General features: G+C 35.5%; 1 protein-coding gene across 3 annotated transcripts; it reads left to right on the top strand.

Annotated features, from left to right (window-relative positions):
- Positions 1-501: 501 nt before the first annotated feature.
- Positions 502-12,341, top strand: SYN4 (sister chromatid cohesion 1 protein 4). 3 transcript variants are annotated; one of them, XM_020681372.3, is made up of 15 exons: positions 502-1,550; positions 2,332-2,593; positions 3,106-3,203; positions 3,312-3,361; positions 3,846-3,895; positions 4,608-4,752; positions 4,868-5,759; positions 5,846-6,283; positions 6,725-6,869; positions 7,353-7,489; positions 8,054-9,180; positions 9,981-10,014; positions 10,633-10,741; positions 11,468-11,597; positions 11,931-12,341. In XM_020681372.3, the coding sequence occupies exons 1-15, from the start codon at positions 1,427-1,429 to the stop codon at positions 12,027-12,029; spliced, it is 3,840 nt and encodes a 1,279-aa protein (XP_020537031.1). In that variant the 5' UTR covers positions 502-1,426; the 3' UTR covers positions 12,030-12,341. The 3 variants fall into 3 exon arrangements, with proteins under 3 accessions (XP_020537031.1, XP_012078900.1, XP_012078902.1); XM_012223510.4 differs by having other exon boundaries at positions 503-1,550; positions 4,608-4,716; XM_012223512.4 differs by lacking the exons at positions 502-1,550; positions 2,332-2,593; positions 3,106-3,203; positions 3,312-3,361; positions 3,846-3,895 and having other exon boundaries at positions 4,608-4,702.
- Positions 12,342-12,641: the final 300 nt, after the last annotated feature.

Raw genomic sequence — 12,641 nt, 5'->3', positions numbered from 1 at the left:
ACTTTCTTCATGCACGTGAAGATATGAACATAAGTTGAGGAATTATTGGGTGACTTTGTCTGAATAATTGTAACAAAGTGAACTTCAAATAAGTTAATATTAATCATTCTCGATACCCTCATTGCTCATTTGACCTTTGCTCTCTTTCATCATATTTGTATGCGTAACTATATATTTACTTTTTGCACGAATGCAAATATTTTCAGGAAAAAAAATATTTTTTTTCCTTAAGCTCGTTCGTGACTCGGTTAAGAAACATGCATTTTTTCCCCTTAAGCTCGTTCGTGACTCGGTGAAAGAAACAGAAAACAAGAGGAGAGTTTCTTTCTAATTTTAACTCGGAAGTCAAATGTTGAAATTAACTTTTTTTTTTTTTTTTAAAGCCAACTGACAGTTGTGTGAGAGAATTATTTTATGTGCAAAAACATAATCCAAAGTAGTGCAATTTGAATACAAAAAAAAAAAAAAAAAGAAAATCAAAAAAATCTGAAACAAATAGCGCTCTCCCTCTCTAACTCTTCCGTCTCTTTTTATTTATTTTTATTTTTATTTTTTTTGGAGAGTATGCCTCTCTTTTCTCATTTTTAGTTTTTAGATTCCCTCTCTGTCCGATCCCTGCCTCAAAATCAAATTCTACTCTTCGCTTTGAAAATTGAAATTCCCCCAACTTCCCCTTCTGCTACTTGCTCTATGCCTCCTCCTCCTCCCTACCTCGTCGTTCCTCCGCAGAAGCTAGGGTTTCAGTTTCTAATCTTTTCACCGGTCAATTACTCATGTTTTCCGCTTCCTTTTTGAGTTTCTGATTGGTCAGTTCTTTCGATTCTGTGGAAAATGGAGCACCTTTCTTTTGTTTCCAAGTTTCTCAGCTGGTGTGGTAGCTGACTTGATGTCGGGGTGTTCATTTCTTTGCTTTTTAGCTTTTTCTTCAGTTCTCTGAGTCTAGTTTTCAGAATACGAATCTAATTTTCTGTTTTTGGCTTCAAAATTTGGAGAATTTCTGTTCTATTAAATTAGGGTTTGTACGTTGAATTACTTAAACACGGTGAAGTTGCTGAATTTTGAGACTTTTCCTCTCTAGTCGATACTGTTGTTATCCAATTCAATTAGCTTTCGAGCATGATTTGGAATTGAGGGAATTTTTTTTTTTTTTTGGGGATAATTTGGAGTAAGCAGTTGCTGTATAGAAATTAGGGTTTCTGTTGTAAATTACGCTGCTTTCTTGGATTTGAATTTCAAGTGTTGTGAAATAAGCTTTTTTGAGAGCTAACTTATAGTTGGGGTTAGTTGTTGTTGTGAAATTGTGGATTTTTGTTAATACTTTTAATTTATCAGTGTATTTTAGTTTTCAGTGCAAGTTTTAGGATAATCTGGAGACTCTATATTGTGCGGAAAAAAAAAAACTGGGAGTTTTAGTTTCTAGGTAAAAATGTTTTATTCACAATTTATATTAGCCAAGAAAGGGCCTTTGGGAACGATTTGGATAGCTGCTCATTTGGAGAGAAAGCTTCGAAAGAACCAGGTCGCTGACACTGATATTGGGGTCTCTGTAGGTAAGTGTTTTTGTTTTTTGTTTTTTTTTTTTTAAACTTATTGTGTATGTTTATTTTACCTCTTTCTTCTATTTCTGAGAATGAGAAAGTTATTATTAGGTTCATTCAAGGGATATGGCGAAACATAAAACTTCCACTGTGGAACTTCTTTTGAAATTAATTCTCTTTTTCATATTATATTTCCGTTCAGCAAGTAGAGCATATAGATATCAAAGGAAGTGAAAATCAAGCAAGATATAGTTTATATCAAGGCTCGGGATACTTAACTGTCATATGCCTACATGCCCAATACTATCCTCATGGATGTATCCGATTTGTCTCTTGATATTTACTTTGAGTTTATTGTTAAGTTATATACGCTTGATTTTACAATTTTTGGTGTCAAATAGAGCAAGGACCACAGGGTTGCTCCCTGCCCCCATGATGTGATGATAAGACCACCTCTTTCTGAAGCTACCTTCGATATTCCAGCTAATAAGTGATTTATTACATCATAACTGATCAGTGATAGCATGATAACCTGTGCACTTATGTTCTGGATGCTTTATCTGTGCTTAAGCATGACAAATTATATGTATGCGATGCATTTTAGTCATGTACATTTTTGATTGGTTTGGAACTTGAATCAGTTAGTCCACAAGGTTAAATTTGTGGTTGAAAGTGGGATTGGAAATTTTTTTTGATAACGAGCTGACCAAGATATAGCAGCATTTGTTGAATATTTTTCCGCTATGTTTTTTTATGATGATCTTTCTAACTGCTTTTTATCCATTTCCCGCAGATTCCATTCTTTTTCCTGAAGTACCCATTGCACTTAGGCTGTCCAGTCATCTTCTGCTTGGTGTGGTGAGGATATACTCTAGAAAGGTTAATTACCTTTTTGATGATTGCAGTGAGGCTTTGTTGAAGATAAAGCAAGCTTTTCGCTCTACTGCAGTTGATTTACCACCGGAAGAATCAACTGCTCCATATCATTCCATTACATTGCCAGAGACTTTTGATCTTGATGATTTTGAGCTGCCAGATAATGATATTTTTCAAGGGTTAGTTCTGGAATTGGAAACTGTTGATGGTTAAAGCCATAAGCTTGTTGTAGTTTATGGTTTCTTTTTATATTACAACATTTTTTGAAGTGTGACCATGTAAATGTCTGGGGGGGCCAACTTACTACTTCTATTCAAAAGGTATCACCATTAGGGGTCAATAGTGAGTGTCTCATGTACTATTCCCTCTTTTGTTCTTGACTGTACTATAGGATAGGAGTTAGTGCTCTCTTTTGCCTACAATCTCTCTACTTATTCCAATGGTATTTGAATCTTTGACATCATTCTAATTTCCAAGTTCAGATCATTGGGTGTTTCTGTGAATGTTCATCCGTTATGTATTTTTGATGTTATTGGGTTCCTGATAATGGCAACTTAGCTTGCTTCACTCCATTACTTAAGGGTATAGATTATGTTTTCCTGCAACAAAATGACAAATCCTTGCTTCAAACTTTAGATTGTTGTAGAAGATTCTTTGTTCTTTTGTATGTTAACTTGTACCTACCCTGCAGAAACTATGTTGACCATCACGTCAGTACAAGGGAGCAGATTACACTTCAAGACACCATGGAGGGTGTGGTATTCTCCACATCACAGTTTGGGTTGGACGGTTAGTAGAAGCCTTTGCTTGTCGTGGCTTGTTGGTACAATTAATTTCGTGATGATGATTATGTACTTATTGAATGCCATTTCTTGTATATTTCTAATTTGGTTTCAGAGCGATTTGGTGATGGTGACACTTCTCAAGTTGGTTTGGACCTTGAAGAGGTAATTCTTTTTGTGGCTTTACTTGGGAATTGAGTTGGAAGCTAACTTATTTCATAGATAGACTTTGGTGTCAGTGTGTTAGTATTTATAGTTGCCTTCATATCTTGTTAAATTGACATCCTCATTCATGCCACCTGCATGAGTGTGCTTGCATGTAAACTGTGAGATGAGTGGAAGTGGGCTGGTGGGTTTTTTACCTAATTGTTCATCCTGGTGAGAGCCAATTTGTGTTGGTTTGAAAATTAAAGACAGCTCAATTTTCTGATTCCTTTAGTATTTGGAGTTAATACATTTGTTATTTTGTACATCAGCAAACGAGTTTCAGTATTCATCCTCTTTTGGCCTTTCTTCAAGATCCAATAACATTCATTATTCATGATGTGTACTTTGGAGCATGAGAGTAGTATACTTTTTTTTTTTTTTTTTTTTTTGTCATATGCCTGTCATTCATTAAAATTCTCTTTCTTTGGCTGGTCATACACAGGACCTGTTACTAGAGAAGGTTACAGCAGTTAGGCATGATGAAGTTTCTGAGTAAGTCTCTTATAACTATCAATAACATCTGATTCCTTTTTTCGTATTTACTTTTGAGGTTGTGTTATGTGGGCCGCTTTCAGTATATGCATTAGCTTTATTTTTTTCTATTTATTTTTGGATATAAAGAAGTTATTTGACCTGAATTCTTGCGTTATTTCTCTTAGATTCATCTGTTATCTTATGTTTTTCTATCTTCAACTACATAACTAAAAGAAAAATTTTGTATTATATATAAATAATGTTATGACTGCTGACGTTTTGTGATCAATGAACTACTGACTTATTAACCCCTCTAATCTGTGACATAGTGGATTTTTTATCCTTTTCCAGGCTTATTTGGTTGTTCTCATGTCATCATGGGTCTGTAATCTAGAGCACTATTCCTCCTGTAGTTTCAGAGTTGGTATTTCTGGTCCAGAATAGAATCATTGGGTCATGGCTTGCTTACCTATTTTTAACATTTACTTATATGTCTCAAAGGTGAAAAAAGATGGGTTGCCTGTATTTATTTTTGGCCACAACATTGTTTGAATCAGTAACGAGGATGTTGTTGTGTGTAGTTATTTTGATAGCTTATTTATTGAATAATGTGCAACATAAAAAATTTATGACTGTTGATTCTTAAATTTCTTCTTGTGTTCCCAATTCATAGAATTTTTTGCATGATCAGGAATTTCTAATGTACTTTCTTCAAATTCTCTGATTGCAGAAATGATGCTCTGACAGATACCGAACAAATGCCACATCCAGAAGATACAAGTCATGAAAGGATGACTGGATCTTCTGAAGATATGCCATTGAATGGTACTAGAAACAAGGTTGCTATGGATATCCAAAATATCTTATTGCTAAAAGTAACTTAATATGTTTGTTTTTGGTTCTTTTCTTCTTCCTGTTGAGTTTTTTGTTTAATTTGTGAGAAGATTTTGCTTCTCAATCTGATGAAAAAGGTATTTCCTTTCTGAACAGATTGAAGGTTTTGCTGCAAATGTGGTAGTCATTGACTACGCTCAGGCTCCATCTACTCCTGGATTAGTGGAAGAACCTAATGTGTCCAGTTTTAAGGAGGGTCTAACCTGCGATGATCATTTAGAATCAGAAGATCACAGTTTAAGAGGATTAGTAGGGGTAGATAGCTCAGAAGATGCCCCCACTAAGTCAGATCTTCCGCACAGGGGTGGCACAATGCATTTGTCTTTGGGTGATCAATTAAATCATGATAATATTATGTGCACGCCTGCTGAGGAAAACAGCCACTTTTCTGGTGACTTGGAGATCAATCAATCTGGGCTAGGAGGAGATTTTCATTCTAATTCAGTGGCTACAGAACACATTCTGGCAAATGGGACTGTTGACACACTGGATGGGTTAGACAAGGTAGAAGATACAGATAAAGTTGTTTCATGCAATAATGAACAGACTTGTTCCCCTGTAGATCAAATCAATGGAGAGTATGAAGAATCCATAGGAGTTAGATTACAAGAAACTGAAAAGGTTGAAACTGCTTATAAGATGGAAGAATCAAACTTAAATGGCAAAAATTTAGCATCAAATAATGTAAATTCATTGGAATCTCCCATTGGTTCAGAGTGTATTAATGTTGAAGGTCAGAGTTTTCAGGCACAAGGAAAACCTGAAACATTGAACGGACATCTAAATAATCAACAAATGGCACCTGCTTGCACAGTTCTACTTCGTGCATGCAATTCCAACCTGAGCCAGACTGATATGCCATCTTGTGAAGTTAGTAATCCCATGGTTATTCCTGACTTGCAATCAGCAGATGATGTATCATTGCCATCAGACACAGTTGAAAGGGAAGAAGGATTCCATGCTTCTAGGACTTCCACCAAGGTGCAAGGTTTGTTCCGCTGGCTATACAAATGCAGTTAGATGTTATTAGTTCTCAAACACTTTTCCATTTCTTAAATATTTTACCTTTGTTAGGTCAAGAATGCGATGCAAATGATGTTGTACAATCAGAGGAAAATCAAGTATCTGAACCTACTTTAGGTGGAGAAATTCAGGTCAATGGAGAAAAACATGAAGAGCTACTGGACAACTCAATCTCTAATGGGAACCAGTGTGAAAATCTGAGTAGTTCCATGACTGACTTGCCTGCGCCTGAAAAGTTGCTTTCTCTTCCCCGGAGGCTTCTTGATGAGCCACTTGACTTGGTAGTCGAGACACCTGACAAAGAAGTCCAAATAGTACACGATCGAAGTGGTGCTGGGACAGAAATTTCTGGGAAAAAGCGCAGTTTCACTGAAAGTTCACTTACTGCAAAAAGTTTAAAGTCAATTGAATCATTTGGAGCAAGCAGATTGGAGAGAACGGCTGTAGATTCCATTCCTGATGATGATGACTTGCTATCATCTATATTAGGTACAGTATTCTCTGTTTATTCCTTTTCACATGCAATGGTGTGTGATAAGTGAATTTAGAGGTTGCAAATTTTAGCGTGACATAAAGCTGTATGAAAAATAGGTTTAACACTTGTCTAAACTCTCACTAAACCTCAATACCCAGGAATGCATTCTTAAAAGTAAACCTGCTTGGATTCTTTGAAATTCTCTAACATTAAATCCTAGGTCAACTGATTGTCTTTTAGTTGTTTTTTTCTCCTGAAAATGTCAATACACTAATTCTAGTGGGCTTGGCAATATGGTTTTAATTTGAGTGGAGGGGAACAAAAAAAAAAAGAAGAAGAAAAGTAAGGAAAAAATAAGACTACCTATATTTCTAAGTAGTTGTAAGACTATATGATTTATAAGGTATGTTCCCATAAAAATGTTATTGACTGGATATAATTGTTTGCTGATCTAGTTGGAAGGAGGTCTTCAGTTTTGAAAATGAAGCCCACTCCACCTGCACCTGAAGTACCACCTATTAAGCGTACCCGATTTGCATCTCGGCCTAGTGCGTTAAAGAGGAAGGTGCTAATGGATGATTCAATGGTTTTGCATGGCGAGTATGTATTCTTTTACTTCTTGAACTCCATATCTACTTGTGTCAAAATATTAACTCTTTCTATTGTCCATAGAAAGCATATTGTGTAGTCCCTTAAGTGGCTGCTGGAGAATAATGCTTCTCTCCAATAACAAACTCTGGAACTTGTATGACTGTTGATTTGTGTTGTATTATCCCTCCTGAAGTGGTATCAATTTCTGAAAAATTCTATGAAGTATGCTGTTGTTACTGAGATGTATCAGAAAGCAATACTTGCCTCTGGCTTTGTGTTTTTGGCTAGGAGTCTTTTAATTTTGCTATAACTTGCTTATGGCCATTATCAATACAATGCTTTAATAAGATAGTTTGTGCATTGGAGATATTTTCTAACTCTTCCCTGATTTATCAATTTAAATATGCTAGTATTGTTCAGTTAGGATTTATTATCCTGGATATCATCTTTTGTGGTAAAGTCCTGACGATTTTCCCTTTTTTTCCTATGAAGTACTATACGTCAACAGCTGACAAGCACAGAGGACATACGTCGATTGCGAAAAAAAGCTCCTTGCACACGCACTGAAATTTTGATGATTCAAAGGCAGTTCTTGGAAGAGGAAATTTTTAGTGAACCAGTATTGACTGGTCAGTTTGTTGTGCAAACATTTTAATTTGATTTCCTGCCTGTATTTTATATTAATTTTTATCATGGACTTTTATTTTTCTTATGCAACATTCCTAAAAGTAATGTTGATATGCGCCGCTATTACTTTGGTTGTGAAGGGTAAAAGAATTGGTCTTTTGGGTGTGAGGGGGATATCTTCTGTTATACTTTGAACCTCAGGAGTAAGACATGTAGAATAAACTTCTCAATTTAGTGTATCCACATTGACGAAAATGAACTTTGTATAGTGAGGATGATGTTCTTGTACTCTATAAATTCTGTTGTTGAGAAAGTGATATTGCATAGGCAATATGTATCTACAAGTACACGTCTTTTTCATCGAGTACGTGATGGCTTTATCTCTCAATCCCATCTGCATTTTAAGCTGCTTGTGAATTCAGATTAGAATTGAGGTGTAAATTTTTCGGACATGAAAGTAGTTGAACTTTCTCTTTCCCATTTGGGATGGTTTTGTTGTTTGTTTTTGACATGAAACATCCCTCTACTTAGAAAGCAAGTAATTGACCAGGTTTCATTTCTTTCAGGTATGTCGGCAGAACTGGCTCATTTGCACAATGAAGCACTTGATTTGAGTGGAATCATGGTTTCTGAAAATGATGATAATAACAATGCTCCTTTGGAACTGGTGAATGATGAAGATTCTGCCAAGCAGATTGTCAACCAAGATAGTGAAATCGAAGGGGCCTTGGAACCTGTTGGTTTCAGAAATGACACTGATGGACTTCCCTCTGAGCTACCCATTCAGAATGACAATCAGCAGGCTGAAGGTAACTTAGGCTCTCATGATATTGATAATCAAGAACATATAAATGGTAGCACTGAAACAGCAGATTATAAAACTTCAGAACATGAACATCTGGGAGAAAGAAGTGAAATAGAAATTAATAAATTGAATTCTCAACTTGCTCATACAACAAATCAGACAGTTTCGGGTTTGGAGACATTCCAAAGTGAGCCAGTGTTTGGAGATATTCTTGAAATGCCCACTGCTACTCTTGATCAGTCAGCTGTCACTGAGAAAACATTTGGAGCGGATGATTTTATGCAGATAGATACTTTGAACTTGTCGAATGATAAGATTGATACTCAACTGATTAAGGAGGATGCTTTCATAAGGGATATGAGCAATGACAGAGAACTTGATGGTATTGAAGTTGGAGAAAATTGTGTAGAGCAAGCCATGGCAGTTGGGGCTGAACTGGGGACAGGGGAAGGAATGTTATTGGAGGAAAGCAAAGTTGCTGCATCAATTGAAATCAGTGCAGATGTTCAGGCAGATGGTTCTGCACCTGCTGATGTTGCAGACACTTCTCTTGCTAATGTGTCTTCTGAAACTGGTGGATGCGTTAACCTCAGTTCTGTAAATGTTGATAAAGCTTTGGAAGATATCGAAAATGATAAGCATGAGGTTCTTCGTGAGGATGGAGACCTGGCTGCAAGCTTAGCATGCATTGATGACAAGGACCAAGCCTCTAATCACTTGTGTAATGAAGAATCTAAAACAGATTCTACATATTTAGTAGCACTTGATGGGGATTTTAAAAATGCTTCCCTAAATGGAGAGTATACAGTATGCCAGCAAGATGATCTTCAAGGTGCCAAGGATGTTGAAAATGCTCCTCGTGACCATCTTACTGCTGGATATTATGGTGTAAGTTAGACTCCTGATTTCTTCTGTCTTTCTCATGAAGTATCTTCATTCTCTTGCCCACATGTCAATTCCTTTAATTCTTTTCAACTTTTGTTTTCTAACTGCAAACTATATGACATCTGTTTGTGGATGTAGTTGAAACCTTTGCTCTTTGTATTTCTAGTTTTGCTTTGTGAAACAAGGTTACTTATTTCTAAGCATGGTCACAGCATATCAAAATCATTATATCCTTTTGCTCTTTACATGTCTATTATTATCAACTTGGAGTTAGTTTATCCATTGGTGATTTTTCTTGCTGTTTCCACTAATGTTTTTATTTTTCCTTTACTTTTTTTTTTTTTTTTTTTTTTGAAGTGCTTGTAGTCATATAAAAAATCATTTTAGATCAGAGTAACTTTGGATTGCTTTTCTCTTATTCTTGATCTCATTTTTATTTGCCTTATTACATGGAGAACTTTTGGCATTTATGACAAATATTATTTCTGCTCAGTTACTTCGTTCTGCATAACTATCTTAAAGTTGAAATTTAGTCTTTTAGTTAGAAAGATCATGCTACTCGACACATCTTGTGCAATATGTAAAATACTATGACCTGCTGAAAATTTTTGCATTGTCATTTGTGCTTGTGTTGCTATCTGACTATCCGGTTTTTCCAGCAAAATAAAGGATGTTTTCACATTACATTATCCCTCCATTTAGTGGTTATTGATATTGCTTCAGTGATGCCTATATTAGATAGAGATGTATAATCTTTAAAATAATACTTGTTTTTCTCTAAATGTGAAGTTTGTGTGGTGCAGGACTTTCCAGATGTTGCATTTGCAAATGATACAGGTCCACATCTTTCTTATTGCTCTGTTTCCAAGTTTTTCATTTCTTGTTTCCTTAGAATTAGTGACCTAATAGAATGAATTGCCTAAATGAAATATGTTGCTCCACTTGGAGGGAAACAAATATCATTAAAAATGGAAATTCACTTGTAAGGTGTGACAACAAAAAGAAGTCTGTTGTGACTTCATATAAGTACAGGGCAAAATTGGCTTACCCAAAACCAGTTTAGTAAGTCTCATCAGGAGCTCATCCCTAACTTAAAAATGTTTGTTAAGTGGATTATACGACAAAGTACAAAAAGTAGCGTGAATATTCCACAATGCATGAATAGCATTTTCAAAATGATAAATTAAAGCACAATATCAATATATCATTCATCCACCACGCTAATATAATGATAGTAAATTTTAAAAAAAAAAAGCCATGAACTTTTGATCTTTGACTTTAATTCTCCATCAAATATGAGAAATTGCTACTTTTTCTACCTATAGTCTGTTATGCAACCCATTAAAACTGATTATTCCAGTTCTTAGAGGCTTCTATGCAAAAGCCTCTTTTCTTGTTTGTATAGGTGTTCTTGTGGATTTTTCAAATTAATATGATTGTTGGGCCCTTTTGCAGAGTTTCTGAATGTAGATGATGATGAAATAGGCGAAGATGATGAGGAAGGCATGCCTAATGCTGAAGACACTGGGCTTCTTGAGAACAGTGGGTGGTCTTCTCGCACCAGGTTAGTATTCTTTTTGTGGTTTGGGCTAACATAACAAGCAAATTACTGTGTAGCAAGCATGTGGAATTGGAAATTGCAAAAATATATCAATGGAAGGTGTTTTGTTCATATGTACATAGATCAAGTGGCATGATTCCAAATGTGTGGCAGCTTGGACTCTCATTGAACATAAATCTAGTTTTACTGGCAAAAAGTAGCACGTCTCTGACTCTCTTGTTTTTCGTTTTTTTTTTTTTTTTTTTTTTTTTTTTTTTGTGGCACTTAAGAACCAAACTTATCAAGTTCCTTGAGATTAGTGGTCTGGTTTTTCACAAGTTCTGTTTCAATATTTGATTGTTGGCTTGCTAATTTATGAGGGCACGGCAGGATTTCCTGTGGGTCAAAATATTTGATTGTTTTGGTTGCTTCAGTTCTATTCAGGTCAATTTTTGAGCTGAATCACAAAACTAGAAAAAACCATGCGGTTCAGTTCCTGAAACAAATTTGGTCAGCTCAGTTTTTTCATCAAAAATTTTGAAAAACTCGGTTTTGGCTATTTCTGATCTGAGCCGAACTTACCAATGCTCTCCTGCAATATCGTTGTTAATTTCACGACATGCACTTTTTTTTTTTTTTTGAAAAAAAGAAATTTTTGTAGTTATCATGTGATTGGTTTTCTATGATTTTTTTTTTTTTTTTTTTTTCTATTAGGCTGAACTGAATATATAATTGTACGATTTCTTTCAGGGCTGTTGCCAAGTATCTTCAGATTCTATTTGATAAGGAAGCAGGACAAGGAAGAAAGGTCCTGTCAATGGACAACCTACTAGCCGGTAAAACTCGCAAGGAAGCATCAAGGATGTTCTTTGAAACGTTGGTATGCTCAAAACTCGAGCCGGAGTTACCCGTCTCATTTTTATAGTCTATGCATGTGGCCCTAGAATGCCTGCTCCAAAATGTAGGGAAACAAGAATCATTGGAGGTGTGTTGTTGTTCAGTTTAGATGGTGGGACAGGTTTGCTGTGGAAGAAGTTTTTAGAGGAGACTGGAAATAATGGAACAGGGGGAAACGATCAAAATACTAACCGACTCAGCTTCCATTTTAATTTTAAATCTATAGCTTGGTCAACTTGTGTTTCATTTTGCGTATCTTGATTATGCAGTCTTCCTTTCAGGGTTTCTGATGATGATAAATTCCGTTGATTTGCAGGTCCTTAAAACAAGGGATTATGTCCACGTTGAACAGGCGAAACCTTTTGATAACATCGATATAAAGCCACGTGCGAAGCTAATGAAATCAGAATTCTGACCCCTTGCTTAGGAAAGGCAGATGCATTTGTTAAAAGTTCATGTCCTAGCTAGGCCGATGCTTGGGCCGATCCGGGAATTCTTTTGCTAGATTTTTTATTTCTTCCCCCTTAAAGTACAACTCTTTTTTCTTTTTTAACTATTTTGTTCATGTAACTGGTAGTTGAGTAGCGGGGTAAGGTTGCACATGTCACCATGTTGGGTATAATATAACAAAATTGTTGTAATGTAGACCATATTTGTGTAAATATGTATAAAATATTATCATTTGCAAGTATAAATGCTAATTTAAATTGTTTGCCTTTATACGAAATCCGTCTAACTTTGTACAATATTTGGTTAGACTTTGTTTTTTCTCTGCCATGTAACCTTACTGTCTTTGTATGTATAGTAAACGTCTAACTTTCATTAACACCTCGATTACTTCTTTTCATAATTTTGACAATTTGTCACCGCTGCTTATATATATATATATATATATATATATATATAAAAGGATACAGAACAAATTAGAATATGGCATATTAGGATCAATCATGGATGTAACAAACAAACCATTTAATGGGGATCCTGTACCTTTTAGAATCCAAAAGGTTACATTACAGTTTCTGGT

This window comes from Jatropha curcas, chromosome 8 (assembly GCF_041381405.1).
Source record: "Jatropha curcas cultivar XTBG-Jc1 chromosome 8, XTBG_Jcur_1.0, whole genome shotgun sequence".
NCBI lineage: Eukaryota > Viridiplantae > Streptophyta > Magnoliopsida > Malpighiales > Euphorbiaceae > Jatropha > Jatropha curcas.
The sequence above is the reverse complement of the archived record's forward strand: the minus strand, read 5'-3'. Positions and strand labels throughout refer to the sequence as shown.